Source organism: Furipterus horrens, unplaced genomic scaffold, assembly GCF_987537825.1.
Source record: "Furipterus horrens unplaced genomic scaffold, mFurHor1.1.pri manual_scaffold_11, whole genome shotgun sequence".
Classification (NCBI taxonomy): domain Eukaryota; kingdom Metazoa; phylum Chordata; class Mammalia; order Chiroptera; family Furipteridae; genus Furipterus; species Furipterus horrens.
The window spans coordinates 83,682,112-83,699,516 of record NW_028327181.1 but is presented as its reverse complement, the minus strand read 5'-3'; the positions used below and the strand labels follow the sequence as shown (position 1 = coordinate 83,699,516).

The following is a 17,405-nucleotide window of genomic DNA, read 5'->3' as shown; positions in this document are numbered from 1 at the left end:
CTTGGTACTGTTGACATTTGAGCCAAAGAATTCTTTCCTGTGGGGTTGTCTTATGCATTGAAAGAAGTTTAGCAGCACCCCCGGCCTCTACTCTATAGAAGTCAATAGCAGGAGGTAGTTCACATACTCAAATATCCAAGTCAACAAAATTACTGGTGAAAATTAAAAATGTGTCTTTTATTTTACAGAATAATCTAAACAGACTTTTTGACCAACCCAATAGTACTGAACAATGACATGGTTGAATCTTAAAAAATAAATGTTGATTGAAAGAAGACAGAAGAATATATAATGTATGGTTTTATTAATGTAGAGTTCAGAAGCAAACAAAACAAACCATAGCATTTAGGGATGCATTCTTAGAGGGCAAAAGCAAGAACTATGTATTGTAACAAGTATATCAATAATTAGTTTAGAGGAAAGGTTATAATAGGGGAGGGAGACAGGGCTTCTAAAGACATTTATAATGCCTCTTTCTTGATGGTTAAATGGGTGTTTGCTTTATGCTTCATTAATTTATATATTTGTATTATATACCTTTCTGGATGTGCTATAGTTCTAGTGAAAACATTAAAAAAGAAAAAAATCAAAGGTTTTTTATTATTGCTCTTTATCTAAAAACATAACCAAATACACCTTGGTAGTTTATGTTCTCTGGTTGTCATTTAGTCTCAGGATAAACAATGGGAGCATATGATCGGCAACAATTTAATGAAGCCATAGCATTTACAGGATTCTCAAATAGGTACGATATAAAATATGTCATAAAAATTATTAAGTGATCCAAGGTAGAATACATTTTAATATTGGCACAATGGCAATAGCAGCTTTACAAATATTTATCTATAGTATTTCTATAACATTTTAATGAACCTTTATTCCACAAGAATGATCAAATCATTTAAATTAAATTGATATAATACACAGTGGTTTACTAACATTAGAAACACTATGAATGCCTCATAAAATATTTTGTACAAATATTCAACTGCTTTATTCTCGGTAATCATTCTTTTTATTCACATGTAATATAAATGCAGCTAGCAGGTTTTAAAAAACTTACTGGAAGCACATATGTTTCTTAACTTTATTATCTGTTGAATTTTTATCTATAAGTGTGTTGTAGACATAAATGTGGGTGTCATAAAAACAAAAGTGTCCCCAGGTCTGCTTCCCAGTCTGGTAAATTTTATAACACTATTTGGCATCTCAAAGCAACATTCATCTGGGAAATTGCTAAAATAACTTTTTAGCCTCAGCTAACCAGAGATATTTCATGGATATCATGTATGTAGCTGCTTCCTCACAGGCTAAAAAGTGCAGTGAATATGTGAAATCCCTTGGTGACTATCCATGAAAAACTGTTGGCCTTATTCCCGGAACTGCAGTGGGGGTTACAGCATTAAAGCTGGTCCGGCCCATCCAGGCACATTCACGCTAACGAGCGCTCCCCTCCCTCCAAGGCACTGAGAGCATCGGTGCTGGGCCCGGTTGAAGCTACAATGATGCCCATTGCTAAGCAGGTGAGTCTGACATGCTGAGGGCCCCCAGAAATACTTGGCACTTTGCAGGGGACTGACCGACAGGGTCGCCAAAGAAAATGTAGAATTTCCAGTCAAATTTGAATTTCGGGCAAACAATACATTTTGTTACATGTCCCATGTAATATTTGGGACACAATTATACAAAAAAAAAGTTTATTCATTGTTTAATGGAACATATTATATTTAAAATTCATTGTTATTTATCTAAATTTCAAACTTGATTGGGGGTTACATTTTTGTGTTTACTAAATCTGGCAACCCTGGACTGGCAGGAAAGAAAACAAATACAGTTCGGTATGCATTACTACTGTTATTGAAACAACAGGGTATTGAGGACAGGGTGTCAGGCCTTATAGTGAACCTTCTATAGGACTTGAAGAATCCTTCACGGGGTACTGTGGAAAATACAAGGTTCGTGTTGAGTCTTCATGAAATTTATATTTAGCTGTATGAATGTGGACAGCAGACATCAAAATAACAAATATCTCAGAATTCAGTGAGTCAGATATCACCACCTACCTAATATAGTAGAAATTATACATTCTAATTTTTAAGGTCACATTGGATCTTTTGCTTCCAAACCTTTTGGAAAATAGTTGGGTTTGGATGGAGGATAGTCTCCTGTGAGTTTTCAACAAAAAGTCAGCAAAGATAGAAAAGGAAATGAATTTTAAAGTAGTTCAAGACATTCAGAAGAACACAGCTGCCTTCTCTTCCTTCCAAAGCAATTTCTGTGTTCAACCAATCAACAAGTGTTCAGTGATGCCTAGCACTCTATTAGATACACTGTTATAAGCATAAATACAAACATATAAGACAGTCCCAGGCCATTTAAGCATAGAATCTAAATATTTCTCAGAAATTACCCCACAGGTAAACAAGCAAATCTGGACTGATTTGCTTGTATTTCAAAGAACATTCCTAAAAGTCAGTGTTTTAAAGAAAAACATTACATCCCACATTTATCATGGTATGCAATTTCTTCCTAGTATCAACTTCATTGGTATCAATAAATAAGGCTTACTTTTGTTAAAATTCACCTCTGTAATTTCAATAAATTTTTATAGGAATTTTAAAAGGTAAAATAGTAGAAACGCGTAGAAACGTGGCCAACAGCCATCCAAGCAGAAGGATTTGAGATTACTGAGAGAAATTAGCTCATCACCAGGCCATTTTCTTTCTCTTTTTTTTTTTTAGTAGAAATGAGACAGCAAGTTTATTTATTTATTTTTAAAATCATTTGTTTTGTTATTCTATTACAGTTGTCCCAATTTCCCCTCTTTGGCCTCCTCTGTTCACCCCTTTCTGCCCACTCCCACAGTCAATCCCTACACCGTTGTCCCTGTCCGTGGGTCATTCATACATGTTCTTTTTCTAGTCCCTTCCCCTTCTTTCCACCATTGTCCCCCTCCCCCTTCCCCTCTGCTCACTTTCAGTCTGTTCCCTGTTTCCCTGCCTGGCATTTTGACTCCATAAGAATGTTTCCATGAGGACATTACTGCCATACAGAGGATGTCAGTACTGTGGACAGCGGTCTAGACCAGCCATCTCAGCACAAGTTTGCACCAACTCAGGGGCAATGTCTGGGGCAGGAGGTAGGGGTAGGTTTCTGGGCATTTTGTCCCCCAAATTAACCCCTTGGTTCTCTCACAAACTCTCAGAACTCATGGGTGTGTGGTTCTGAACAGAAATTAACCAAAACCATATGTTGGATACTGTCCATGGTAACAATTCCATCCCAGGAGCAAACCTCCTGATTTGGGTAGAACACTCAAGCACAGAGCAGAGAGGTGGGAGCAGCAGTCTTGGGAGGCTAAAACCTGAGGTAGTGATGCAAGGACACAAACATGACCATCACCTTGTTTCCTTTACCACACCCTTTGCTCAACCATGTGGCCCCAGTAAAGAGCTTTGGCCTCATGCTGGGTTACTACCCCACATGGTCTCCATTCTGGCAAATAACAGGCAAATGAGGGAAGGAACTAGCATTAGGGATGAACTGAATGATTTTCTAGTGTTCACGGAGTCTGGATACTCTAATGAAGATCATGGATTCCGTGAAATAAAGTACGTTAAACCAGGAAGTCTGGGCTAGAATATAATTTAAGGGAAAAGTTCAAATCTGAACTTCAAACCTGCAGTAAACAAGTGCCTTTTCTCTCTTAAGGACCATTTGCTTTAAAGCACTGAAGAGTGAGCTGCTAGCTCTGGCAGTGTTGGGAAAGAATGACAGTTCCTTCTTTTTTGTAGACACCAAAGTCTAACGGGACCCCAGGTATGCAGATGCCAGATTCAGGACTGCACAACTGAACTTGGTCCCTATGCCAGCTCTCCTCCTTTCCACCATGAAGATCACTCTGGCTATCGTGTGCCCAACAAGCCCTCAGGATTCCTCCATCAACAGTAGGAATGATCGTCAAAGCTACTGAAATCAGAGGTAGTGTTCAAAATGTAACACTGGTTTTTCATAAAATGTAAGGCTGGTTTCTTATGGCATGTGTAAGGCGTGGTAGGAAGAGAACTGCCCCTACCCCCAGCCACACATCCGCTCTTGGCTCCTCACGCACACCCACGTGCACACAGAAGAGGCCAGCTGATTTCGCCACGATGCACAGGGACTGAACCGCTTCCCATCACTTCTGGTTTTTGAGCTGGTCGGAGAGCCAGTCCAGGCCTTCATACAGCCCATCTCCGCTGATGGCACAAATAGCCAGAATGTACCAGTTTCTCCAATGAAGGCAATGTAAGCCAAGCTTGTCTGTTATCTCTTCTGTGTTCATAGCATTGGGAACATCCTTGAAAGGGAATATTCAAAAGTCGGTTTACAATGTTATAGTCATGGAAAGAAATATTATGCTCTTCTCTCAAAACCTGCTGCAACCCACAGTCTTATCTCAGCTGATGACAACTCTAGCCTTCCAGCTGCTCAGGCCCCAAACCTTGAAATCATCCTTAATTGTGTTCTCCCTCTCAACTCTCACAACTCTACACTGGGAAATCCTACAGGGTCCACCATCTAGTTTCAGAATCTGACCTCTTCTCAACACCTTCACAGCTACACCCTAATCCCACCACCATCATTTCTCACTTGGATTACCGATATAGCTTCCAAACGGGTCTCCTTGCTTCTGTTCTTGCTCCCCTAACGTCTATTCTCAACCTTGCAGTCAATGGAAATTAGATCAAGTCATGTTTCTATCAGAATCCCGCAATAGCTGTCTCTTCTCTGTCTGGGGGTCACAGTCAGAGTCCTTATGATGGTCTGTAAGGACTTCATGACCTGAGCTTCCATGAGTTCTCCAAGTTGTTTTGCTTAATCTTTATAAATACAGCACAGAGCACACATTACTATAGTATAACATTTACTTATTTGGTATGTTTTTTACAATCCATCTCCACTAACTAGAATATAAGCTTCACAAAGGCAGGAATCTATTGTGTTCTCTGATGTATCCCAAGTGCCTAGGACTGTGCCCAGCACTTAGTAAGCTCACACTAAATTTGAATAAATTGGCATTAAAGAACAAAGTAGATCTGATGTACTGATATAGATGGACCATCAAAGATATGCTAAGTGAAAAGTCAGGTTGCAAAACAGAATGCAGAATATGATCTCCACAATTTAAATATGAATATAATCATTTCAGTGTTTATAAAGGCATAGAAAGTTATACCTCTGGAAAGAGGCAAGAAATTTAACAATGTTTTATCCTGAGGAGTGGGGCTAAATACTTCACTTCACTCAATATTCTGAATTGTTTGCATATTTATACCATGAACATATTCTGCTCTTATAATTAAAAAAAATATTTTCTTTCTTTTTTTTTTGAAAGTCTACTATGTTCACTAATGAAAATCTGGACTGACATCAAATTAACAATGGGTAATTGTTGAGTAAATGTGATCCATTCACCCTTTAAAATCATGTTTACAAAGAGATGGGTGACAAGAGAAAGTGCTTTCGATAAATCTAAAGTGACAAAACAGTTTGGTTTCAATTATGTGATGAATATATGCATGGAGGCGAGAGAGAGGAAGCAAACATCAGAAAGTCACCATGGTTGTCTCAGGCTGGTATGTTCCTCATGATTCTACCTTTCCTTCCATACTGAGGGTGGTTCTACACTTGGCCCTCCTCCTGCTCTTTTACTGCTTGTATTACGTTTCCTCCTCAATGACAGGCCCCATATGACCTGATAATTTCCCCCCTTGCTGACCCCCCATTCTGTCCCAGTACTGCTTGCTGTTCCTAGAACTGTGTGGCTCCCTCCCTGCTGGACTTCAGGGCTCTGCTCAGATGGCATCTTATCAGAGGCATCCTGGCCCTTCCCCACATGCATTCTGCTGCCTTCTCTGCTTTACCTTCCTCCACAACACATCCACCAGATACATTACATATTCTTTACTGACTGACTCTCCTCCAACGAGGATGTAAACTCCATAACCACAGGGACGTTTTTCTGTCTTGTTCGCTGATATATCACCAATACTTAAAACAATGCCTGGAACTTAGATGTTCAATGAATATTTGTTGCCTGGGTGAATGAATGAATATAAGACATATGCTAAAACGGAGGTAGAGGGAGCATAGTAGGGACTGGAGGGAGGCAGACATCTAATTTAAATATCTATTATTTTTAAGTGGCCATCTGGCAGTAAATTTCAGTCCCAGTGTTCCGAAAGCCAACAACATACCTGTTTATTTGCAAACACCAAAAAAACTGCATCTATGAGCTCACAGTCCATTAATACTCTGGTTAGTTCTTCCCGGGCCTCACTAATCCGCTCTCTGTCACTACTGTCGACCACAAAAATCACACCTGGAAAGAAATCACATGCATGTTAGTAATCTAAACCTGAAAAGCGCAGCTGTGTATATGTCCCTACAGCTTCTCCCTGCTCATGTGTGGTTTCACTGAAAGCAATCATGGGATGAAGGCCAAGTGAGGGGGGCAGGAGCTGGGTGGGGATTGGCAAAGGGGAGAAAATGGGGAACATCTGTAATAGTGTCAGTAATTTTTCTAAAAGCCATCATGTGGAAGGATATATAATCCTAAGAGTTAGGAAGCCTACTGTACACTCAACTAACCCATCTTTTTCAGAAGTATCATAGCCCTTCACCTGATTATATAAAATATACAGAGAAATGTTTTTTAATCACTCATTTTTAATCACTTCACGTCTACATGATGCCTACATAAGTTCCAATAAAAACTCTGGACATCCCCTGGCTGGGTAGCACAGTTGTTAGAGAGTCATCCCGATATGCCAAGGTTGTGGGTTCTATCTCAGACCAGGGCACATAATAAGAAACAACAAATCTATTTTTATATGGATCCTTGTCTGAGAAACAAAAGAACCTAGCATCAGACTAACTACATTTTTTTAACTAAAAGAACCTTAAAAAGGTAAATTTATAAATAAATAGTATACTGTAATATTTTTTATTAAAGGGAAGAGGAATATATATCTATAACTGCTTGTATTGCATAAAATATCTTTGGGAAGATATACAAGAAATAAAAGTTGTTGCCTATGGGAGGAGAGCTTTATACTATATACTTTTCTTTTTAAATTTTGAACCATATAACTATATTGCCATTTTAACAAATTAAAATAACCTGTAAGCAAAGAAAAATCTTTCCATGAGAGAACTAATGGACCATTTTATGCATTCTATATGATATAATCAACTAAGAAGTCATATAATAGTTCAAATTCCAATCCACAAAAGGGAAACCTACACAGTTAAGTATTTTAATAGAGTTAAGATGTTTCATTAAGCCCCATATTCACCATGCTAATGAAGAAGGAAATTTACATTTAAAAAGACTGCCTGACCTTTGGTAAACGGACAGAAAAAATAGGGACAGCATCCAAGACTACTCGTGGCTGAGACATCTGGATGCACCACAGACATCAAGTCCATTCTTCAAATAGTCCCCATTTGCTAATTTCATAATGAGTATAAATAACCCACCCCATGGCCCTAGACTATAGCCAGTTCCCTATCATCAAAGCAATAGTTACTGAAATTCAGTAAAATTAGACTTGTTATAAATAGACAATTGAAAACAAAAAAAAAGCATTTCTACTTGGTGATTTAATGTGTTAAATATGCATAGGGTAGGCAGAGGGAATCCTGCCAGGAAATGAAAACATCTAACAATTTAGGCCCTGTGAAGGTTAATTTTATGTGCCAAGTGTCCTGGACCACTGGGTGCCCAGATATTTGTTTAAACATTACTCTGGGTGTGTCTGTGAGGGAGTTTCTGGATGACATTAACTTCTGAATCAGTGGATTGAGTAAAGCAGATTGCCCTCCCCAAGCTGGGTGGGCCTCATCCAATCGTTGGCCTGGATAGAACAAGGAGAAGCAAGAGAGAAGTCACTCAAAACTGACTGTTTTGGAGCTGGGACAATAGTCTTCTCCTGTCTTTGAAATGGAACTCACATCACTGACTCTCCTGAGTTGCCAGCTTGCCAACTGCAGATCCTGAGACTACTCAGACTCCATAACCATGATGGCCAATTTCTCATAATAAATTTCTTTATATATTTAAATCCATCCATCCTATTGGTTCTGTTTCTCAAGAGAACCCAGAAAGATATAGGCTCCCATCTGAGTGCCTGGTACCTTCTAGCCATGGAACTAAGCATTTTACAAAATGAATCTCATTGAAGCCAAATGGTCCAGCACAGTGGGTATTACAATACTTAACTGAGGTTCAATCCTATGTTTTGTAGTTTTATTACACATAAGGAATTGCAATCGTCTGGCCTATATGGCAAGTGCCAATGCAAGGTAATCAGACATACTGAGCATCAAAAAGAATATTGTCTGCACCCTGGCTGGTGTGGTTCAGTGGATTGAGTGCTGGCCTGCAAACCAGAGGGTCGCCAGTTCGATTCCCAGTCAGGGCACAAGCCTGGGTTGCGGACCAGATCCCCAGGTTGCCAAGAGGCAACCATACATTGATGTTTCTCTACCCCGCCCCCCTCCCTTACCCTCTCTCTAAAAATAAAAATATAAAAATCTTAAAAAAAAAAAAAAAGAATATTGTCTGCAATGGATTAAACACAATGACATAAAAATCTAAGTCATCATGGAAGTTGCTAGGGCATTGTCCATTTCACTGAAAATCAAAAAAGGGAATAAATTAACATTTTTTTTCTGCCTTTCTTGAACTATACCTCTCTGAAACTATATTTCAGAGAAACCAAATTATTTAATGAGAAAGTTCTTTGTTTAGAAAGATTTCAGCTAATAAATGCAAATGAAATGACAAAATCTAGAAAACCCACCATTTTGTAACTCCTAGAGAAATAATGGATCTAGGTAATAGTCTTCAATGGGTGCTAAAACCACTAGATGAAAGGTTAGTGGGGAACTATTTGGGAGTAATTAGGTTGAGACCATCTGAACCCACTTATCATCACTAAAAGTGAGACAACCAAACTTCTGTGTTAAGATGATACCACAGGAAGTACTTAGCACCACTTATGAAGTATTCTTGCCCCCCAAATGAACCAGAATCTATCAAGCCACTAAAACAAACTACCATTTTACAGGATATCCATAGACAGACAAACAGATTAAATGAAACCACAATAATCAGCCAAACCCAGAATGTGGGATAAACACCTAACAAAAAAATGGCTCAGGAAAGAGGGGAAGACTGTTGTAGGATAAGAGACTAAAGAGACGTAACAGTGAAATGCAATGTGTGAACTTTGATCCTAATGCAAACAAATTAAATTTATAAAGGAGATATCTGATGCCATTGGAGAAATTTAAACAATGACTGGGTACTAAATATTAAAGAATTATTAATTTTGGAGGTGTGATAATGGCATGGAGATTATGTTAAAAACAAACAAACAAACAAACAAACAAACAAAAAATGCCTTATCAGTTAGAAACAAAACTAAAGAATGTCTGAGTAAAAAGTTTCATGTCTGGGATTTGCTAAAACATACTCTGGGCAAAACATCAATCAATAGCTGTTGAAGTTGGGTGATGGGTACCTGGGATTTTATTTATCCTTTTTACCTTTATATTTGTTTTACATTAATTACTAACAAAAGTTTAAAAAAGATAAGTGCACTATTTTGAGGAAAGACATTTTAACATCTATAAGCTGAGAAAATAGAGCTATGTGCTAAAACTAATAGCTAATATAATAATTTAAAATACAGCTGATTTGAATATTTGGTCTGAAAAGACCAAAAATATGTCTTTACTGTGAAACACATGCAATGAAAACTCCACCAGTAATAGAAATGTAGAAATTAAATGACTCCACTTAAATTCTAAAGAGTAATTTGTAGATGCCATATGGTTATGATTCCGCATGAGAATCAAGGTGTAAAACCTATGTGAACAGTTTATGAATAGCTTGACAGGCAATATTCTGTAAGGTATCACTTATTCAAAATATGATCGATGAAGAAAACCTCAAATGGACTGATTGGGCACAGTGAGGACGGGGAGAGAGACACATTAAAACCCCATCTTTAAGAAAACCAATGGTAAGGAAATACAGTAGCAATCTGGGATATTCATGCCTATTCATGTACTTGTAGAATAATAGGACAGGAGGGAGGGACTGTGACCGTACAAGATGCTGGGATTTGGGATTTGGGGTTTCAGCCATCTCTGTTCAGCTCTTTCTCTCCAGAGGCACGATTTTTAGATATTCTTAATAGGTTGAAAAGTTTACTGAATTCAAATTCTTCAAAAACTGGTACCATGTAACTCTTGACCAAAAAGTGATATTCATCAGGATAACCATTTTCTAACCATTTCTGGATTAAGAGGGGTTTCCTATGTAGCCTGAGTACTTCCTCTAGAAATGCAGGGGCCATTTCCCAAAAAGAAACCTCCACAGGAAATGTAAGTGAGCCATCAGAAGAGATGGAATGACTGACAGTCTAAATAAAGCAGAGCACCGCCAGGTTCTGCTTCAAGCATCCATCTTTAGACCCATCTAATATAAGTGGTTCCTTACAGTTGGTGTTCTTGAAATAATGTCTCCACAAAGGTCTGATTTTGCAATGGCTACAGACATCCCAGATTGTGAGGCTGATATTTTTATATTCCACCGTCTCCACATTGAAACCTAAATTGAAAAGTGGACAGAATGTTCAATAAGGACTTTTGCTGATTGAACAATTCAAAATAATTTCGACTAACGTTTGGCCAGCTTTAACATTTGGACTTTTTATTTCCAAAGCAGCTTGCTAGTCAACGATTTGTAACTTCCAAAACAGCATGTGTTAGTTTGCTCTCCCACTCCCCATGACAGGTATCGCTAACCTTCCCTGCTCTCTCTGGCCTCCAACCTCACACTCCCCCTCTTTCTCTAGGCAGAAGGTCTCCCAGTGTGTTTCAGACCAAAAAGAAGCCATAAATGGAACTGACTTCCACTTCCCACCGCACGAGGTAGAAAACTTCCTACATCTTTTCTCCCTCCCTCTTGAAGAACAGAAGAAGGCAACTATCTGATACCAATTTTGCCCACCCACATGCTGGATCCAAGCCACGCATATTGTCTGAAGCTTTTCGCTACTGTTATTTTCTCCCCACACCCAAGTACCTCCAGCCTCTTCTTCTCTGCATATCTAAGTCTTTTACATCTTTCAAAAAAAAGAAAAACCATTCCTTGACCCCTTATCATCCTTCGCCTGCTACCACCCTCTATTTTCCCTTTTACAGTCAAACTTCTCTAAGAAGCGTAGCTACATTCGCTGTGCCTGCTTTGTCACCTCTCACCCAATAGCACCTTAATTCTGCTTTGCTATGTTCCACAGATGGTCTCACCAAGTTCGGCAATGATCACCATGTCAATAAATTCAACAAATGCTTTCCATTCTTACGTAATTTGATCTTATATCTGACAGTATGGCCTGCTCCCATCTTGACTCGCTTCCCTGGCTGGTCATTTTCCTTCTGTTTCTATGGATGCACCTTCTCAGTCTCCTCGTGAGTTCAGCCACATTTAATTGATCCTTATATGATGGAGTTCCCATGACTCTGTCCTGCCCCAACCATGCGCCTCTTTCCACACACCCCTATTCATTGGTATTCAATTCATTCACCAAACATTGATAGGTACTGGGCATTTCTAGGCATTTTCTAGGCACTAAGGATAGGAGTGAACAAAACAAACATGATTCCTGCTCTTATTTACACTTTTGGGAGGAAGAGAGACTGAACAAGTGATAACAAATGTGCTGAGAGTGACTTAAAAGTTCTGGTTGCTGTGGAAACTTATAACAGGGGACAATGAGCCCAACGGGTTAGGAAAGGTGTTTCTGAGCAATAATGTTTAAATTGAGACCAAAAGAATGAGTTGGCATTAGCTTGATAAAGAAGAGGGGACTGAGGAAGAAGGCAGAAAAGCATTCTACAGAAAGGACATGACATAAAAAGAGGTCCAAACCTTTTGTTTAATGCAGAGTAAACTGGATAAGAGCATACATATGATTTTACAAAGATCTTCACCAAAATATCAATAGTAGAGTGTTTTAACAACTTGTTTATGTTTTTATACATGTATGAAATTACAGAAGCATGAATTATTTTTGTAATTGGAGAACACCAAGCAATTTTCATTTGAACTAATAACATTTTAAACATTGTGTTAACAATGTCTCCATCTGGTTTCCTCCTCCTTCAAATGTTGCAATTGCTGGAGCTCCCGCCCAAATTGGAAGTTGATCATTTGGTTCTTGTGCCTAAGCCAGCATTCAGAACACTCTGACATTCCGTGCCATCCGGTGGAGCCTATTCTCACTCAAGAATCTGGAGCTAGAGGCAGTTCTTAAGGCTAAGATTAAGTTCTGTCAAAACCGCCTTTGCAAAACCCTTAAACAGCCCGCAAAGCACAGTAACACAGTGCTGGTCCGAAGGAAGATGGGTCTACTGCACTGGAACAAATCAGATTCTTCAGCAGGACACCAGCTCAAGTAGTTTGGCTTGAGCCAGAGTGAAGAAAAAAAAAAAGTCACGCTGCATTTTTAAGCATTAAGAGCATACTTGGCATGGAGAGGTACTTCCTCTTAGAAAGGCCAGCTGGAATGAAGAATGCCTGAGGAGGTAACAGCAGGTTCCCAGCTGCCATCTCAGGCTAACTGAGAGGGAGGGAGGGCACAACTGCCCTTGCTGTTTTAATCATTATTTTCTTTTCCTTTTTTGCCAAGCGGCTAGAGTTAACTCTGCCTGACTTAAATGTGTTCGCATGACTCCCCTGTAAACCTAGGAATGTGCTAGAGATGTTGTGGAACAATTAGCCAAGTATATACTGCCTGGTTTTTGGCCTCAAAAAGTTTACATTCTTGGGGCAAACATGATTTTCGGAAAGAATATTCAATACCATAAGCAGCATGTGAGAGTATAACAGGCTAATTGTAAATTGGTCTTGCCCCAGGTCATTAACTCACCTATTGTAGGAATGGGGGTCACAGTCTCTCCTAGCTTCAGTTTATACAAGATGGTGGTTTTTCCTACTCCATCCAAACCCAACATAAGAATCCGCATCTCCTTTTTCCCAAACAGACTTTTGAACAGTTTTTCAAAAACATTCCCCATTGTAATTGAATTCAGTTACCTGAATGAAAAGAAAGGCAAGTCAAATAATTGCTCTTTGCACAGAGCTACAAACAACATATATAAAATATGATACAAGTCTTTATTAGAGGTGGCTCCTAGTAAAATTTTTTAAATCTTTTTTTTTCAGTTACAGTTGACATACAATATTATATTAGTTTGAGGTGTACATCCCAGTGATCAGACATTATATAACTTACTACGTGATCATCCTGAGAAGTCTCATATCCATCTGACAACATACATAATTGTTACAATATTATTGACTATATTCCCTATGCTATAATTTAATTCCCATGACTATTTTGTAACTACCAATTTGTACTTTTTAATCCCTTGCCTTTTTTATTCATTCCCCCCCACCCTCCCTCCCATCTGGCAAATGTCAAAATGTTCTCTGTATCTATGAGTCTTTTTCTGTTCTGCTTATTCCTTTATTTTGTTTTTTAGATTCAATGTACACAATCTTAAGTACGATTTGGCCAATAAGTAGTATGTCTTTTTTTTCCCCAAAGGAAAACTCAACTAAGCTCTTTGATGCCTTATCAGAAAATTCTCTTTTCCACTGCAGCATCTAAGTGGGATAGGGAGTAGCCGGGTCTCAGTGCCACCACTGTAGTGGCAGGCTTTAGTCACCTTAAGTATGGAAGTAACACCACAATAAATACATCTAAACTCTCTTGAAATGAGGACTTATGAAGCAGAGAACCAGTTAATTTTATATATGTGAAGCAAAGTCCTTAAGTAGTTGCCTTTGGCTAGCAGACAATATCAATACCCAGAAGAGACCCTAACATTTTTCAGAGGTGTGGAAATACAGCACTGGGAAACTCCACTGCAGCCAGAGAAACCAACCAGGCAAGAGTTGAGGCCACGCCACAGCATCCAGTGTTGACCATCACCTTCTTCTCAACCAATTTACAAACGATTTATTGAAATATAATTTACATACAGATATAAACATACATGACAACTGCACAGCTGAATAAAACGTCATGAATCAGATAAAAAAGATGATTACCAGTGACCCAGATCTCTTTGTATCCCCTCTCAGTCATTAACCTCCATCACTATACTGACTTCTAAAGGCAAAAACAGTGCAGGAGAGAGTCTATAAAGGAAGGCAATAATAAGGTCAGGCTAGCTTTGCAGAAATTTACAGGCTTTTAACAGATCGGCCTCTTTGTCCTACGAGCTTGATATTCTAATTAAAGACTTAAAACTAGAACTGCGCCCATACCTCTAATCCAAGCTCCTGGAAGGCTACAAAGATTCTTCAAAAAGGAAGAAACAAACATCCTCGTTTCAAATACTATGATTTTCCTAACCAAAGGAAAGCTTTACTCCTTGGCAGAGGAGGGGCAAGAGGCAGCAGGGACAGCCAATCTCCCATTCATCCCGCCCCCCGTGACCTCAATGGGGCGATCACCCAATTCCAGAGGTCCTAGGTTTCCCACAGTAGTTCAACATCACGGGTGAGGTCCAAGCACAGGCATTCTACGACTAGAGAAAAGGAGCACAGCACTTACAATGTACATAAATGAGGGATAGATAAATTGCTACAGCCAAAGAGTGATGCATGCTTTAATCGTTCACAGGAGGTCCGCATAGAAGGTGTATGAAAGTCCAGGGCATTGTGGCACTCAAAATCTTGTTGGGCGACAAAACTAGAGATCGCTTGTCTTTGTTTCCGACAAGAGAAAGACAAGTCACACAGACAAGAAAAACAGTAAAGAGCATGCGGTGAGCAGGAAGGTACTTCCCATTTAAACGTCCTGAGAGGCAATTAGTCGTGCTGGATTTCCCTTCCCAACCACACATACTACACCTACTAGGCTCTCCCTCCTGCTTCTTTTTCTCTTCCTGCTCATCTTGGAGAGGCGCCCAGACTCCGCCGCGCGGAAAGAGACCCCGGGAGGAAGACACCGCCCACCCGGGCGCCTCTTTGGCACTTTCACGCCACACACGCTAACTGTCCGACAGGGAGAAAGAGCGGTGAGACCTCCAGGGCGCGAGGGGCGCGCCGGGTCCCCAGGGAAGGCCTCCGAATGCCCTTTCTGCCCGGCCACCAAGCAGCTCCCTCTCAACCTGACCACCATGGGGAAAGCAGAGGCCCTACGCGCTTCTCTGGAATTTCCGCAGCCCCGCCCTACAGAGGGCGCAGAAGGAAGCCCAAGCCCTTCCCGCAGGCCACACGCAGCTCTCTATAGATACCCTCTTGCGAACGGGGCGGAAATACGAAGAGGCCTTCAGTACAGCGGTCCCTCTCCCAGCCTGTGCCTCAGTCCTCGTCACTGATCACCAGTACCTTCCCCGCAGCCTTGAGGATTTCCGCTCCACTCTGCTAGGTGGTGGGTGATGAGCTGGGGGCGCGCACAGCACCCAACACTCCTCTTGTAGCTTTCGCACCAATGAGCCCCAAGTTTCATAAGTGACGACATCTCTGGCCAATGCAAAGGACAATAAGAGGCTGGCGGAAGGAGGGCCGCCCCTGGGGACCTACGTGAAGGCACGAAGATCTGGCTCCAATGCTGTGTGAGAACAACTAGAAAAGTAAAAATAGTTCCTGTTCGTTCGGCCAATCAACTCGGAAAAGCCTTAAGTATTGGACTGACCCCAGGAGCGTTCCGACCAACGGGGTAGAGACATGTGGGCGGTACCAAGTTCCTAATGCTATTTACGGATCTTTGCTAGGGTGCAGCTACAAGCAGAAACTAGTTTGGGACGATGTTTTGTGTAGGAAACACCCAGACACTGACACCGAGGTTAGGCATAAGGAAAGCTTTCTATCCGACCGGAAGCTGGACTGCACCCCTGCCTCTAAACAGTTGAGGAAAATACAACACTAGCCACCTGCACCTGCCTTCAAAGGCTGCAGAACCGCAGTCACTTCCTGAGAAATGCTCTCAATAAGTCAGTCCCTTAAACACCAATTTGGTTAGCTAAAAAGGTTACAAACTCCTGTAAATGGTACATGTGCATGGAGAAAGGGCCACAGACAGCTGTGGGAGCATCGGAGGGGGGCAGCGCATGGCATGCCTTACAAACTGAGAGACCAAAAAGCAGCCCCAGAGGACGGCGTGAACATAAAAATTCGTAACTAAAAGCAGGTCATGGTGGTCAGTTGCCTGTAGCTTCCTTCACAAAGTTTCGTCATTACCTTAAGTGAGCCTGTCTATTGTCTTTGTGCATTTAGGATTCTATACCTTTGCAAGGTCAGAGTAATTTTATTTTCCAGACTTCTGCTCCAAAGCACCAGACCACAGAACCCCTCATTGTTACCTTGTCACCTCATGCCATCTCTATGTACTGTAGATGTTCATGATTAACTATCCTGCACCCACCAATGTGCCTCTTTGTTTGTTTCAGTTTTTATCCAATCCTAGAGCCTTCCCTGCTTGGCTTTCTCCTGCTCCCTTTACCTACCACCCGTGCATTTTATGTAATCCTCCTTACGTCTCCTCCTTTGATTCTAACATATAGAATAAGCTGCAAAACTGCTATTCCCTGGAGCATTTTCTCAATTCATTGAGGTTTCGTTTCTTGGCATTACCTCAAAATTTGGCTCAAATAAACTCTTACAAGACTTTTCTATAGGCTGGACACTCTTTCACTGACACACAAAACTGAAATAATCAGAAAAACTAACATCTATTGAATGCAAAATACTCGTATGTGCCAGCAACTATGTCAAGGTGTTTACCAGCATACTCATAACACCTATGATTCAGAAAGTATTATTACATTTTAAAAGAGGAAAATTAAGTAGCCGGACAGAGATTCAAACCTTGGTCTGTCTGACACCTTACTCTTTTTAACTAAATACTTTTTTTTTCTTGTCACAGTGATTGTATACATAAGGGTAAATATAAGTACATCTGAGAGGTCTTTCTACAAAGCTCCTTAAATATTAAAGAAATTAAACAAAGTCATTTTTATGCTCTTCTGATCAAAAACAGGAATACAAAGTTCTCTGGACTTTTCAGTTTTAACAAACCATGTCCCTGAGATTCCTTCTGCTGAACTGCAGGACTCAGAAGTCAGTGAGACACTGGATTGCTTGAGTGGCACCGAGTCTCATTGTAATCATCCTCCTTCTGTACGTACGTTCTAGCTGTGATCAGACTGCCATTTATTCCACATACACATTGCATATGAATGTGCAACAAGTATTTTCTTCATCATATGTGGCTTCCAGCTCTTTTCCATTTACAACAACTAAAGAATGAAATATATCAGTAATGGTTTGG

At 40.2% G+C, this 17,405-nt stretch overlaps 1 protein-coding gene across 3 annotated transcripts; it reads right to left on the bottom strand.

Annotated features, from left to right (window-relative positions):
• Positions 1-3,629: 3,629 nt before the first annotated feature.
• LOC149998655 (ADP-ribosylation factor 2-like) lies at positions 3,630-15,524 on the bottom strand. 3 transcript variants are annotated; one of them, XM_090290766.1, is made up of 5 exons: positions 15,464-15,524; positions 12,990-13,156; positions 10,556-10,666; positions 6,240-6,364; positions 3,630-4,339 (listed from the first exon to the last, which is right to left on the bottom strand). In XM_090290766.1, the coding sequence occupies exons 2-5, from the start codon at positions 13,135-13,137 to the stop codon at positions 4,178-4,180; spliced, it is 546 nt and encodes a 181-aa protein (XP_090146892.1). In that variant the 5' UTR covers positions 13,138-13,156; positions 15,464-15,524; the 3' UTR covers positions 3,630-4,177. The 3 variants fall into 3 exon arrangements, with proteins under 3 accessions (XP_090146892.1, XP_090146893.1, XP_090146894.1); XM_090290767.1 differs by lacking the exon at positions 15,464-15,524 and adding an exon at positions 14,177-14,458; XM_090290768.1 differs by lacking the exon at positions 10,556-10,666.
• Between the last annotated feature and the right edge of the window lie 1,881 nt (positions 15,525-17,405).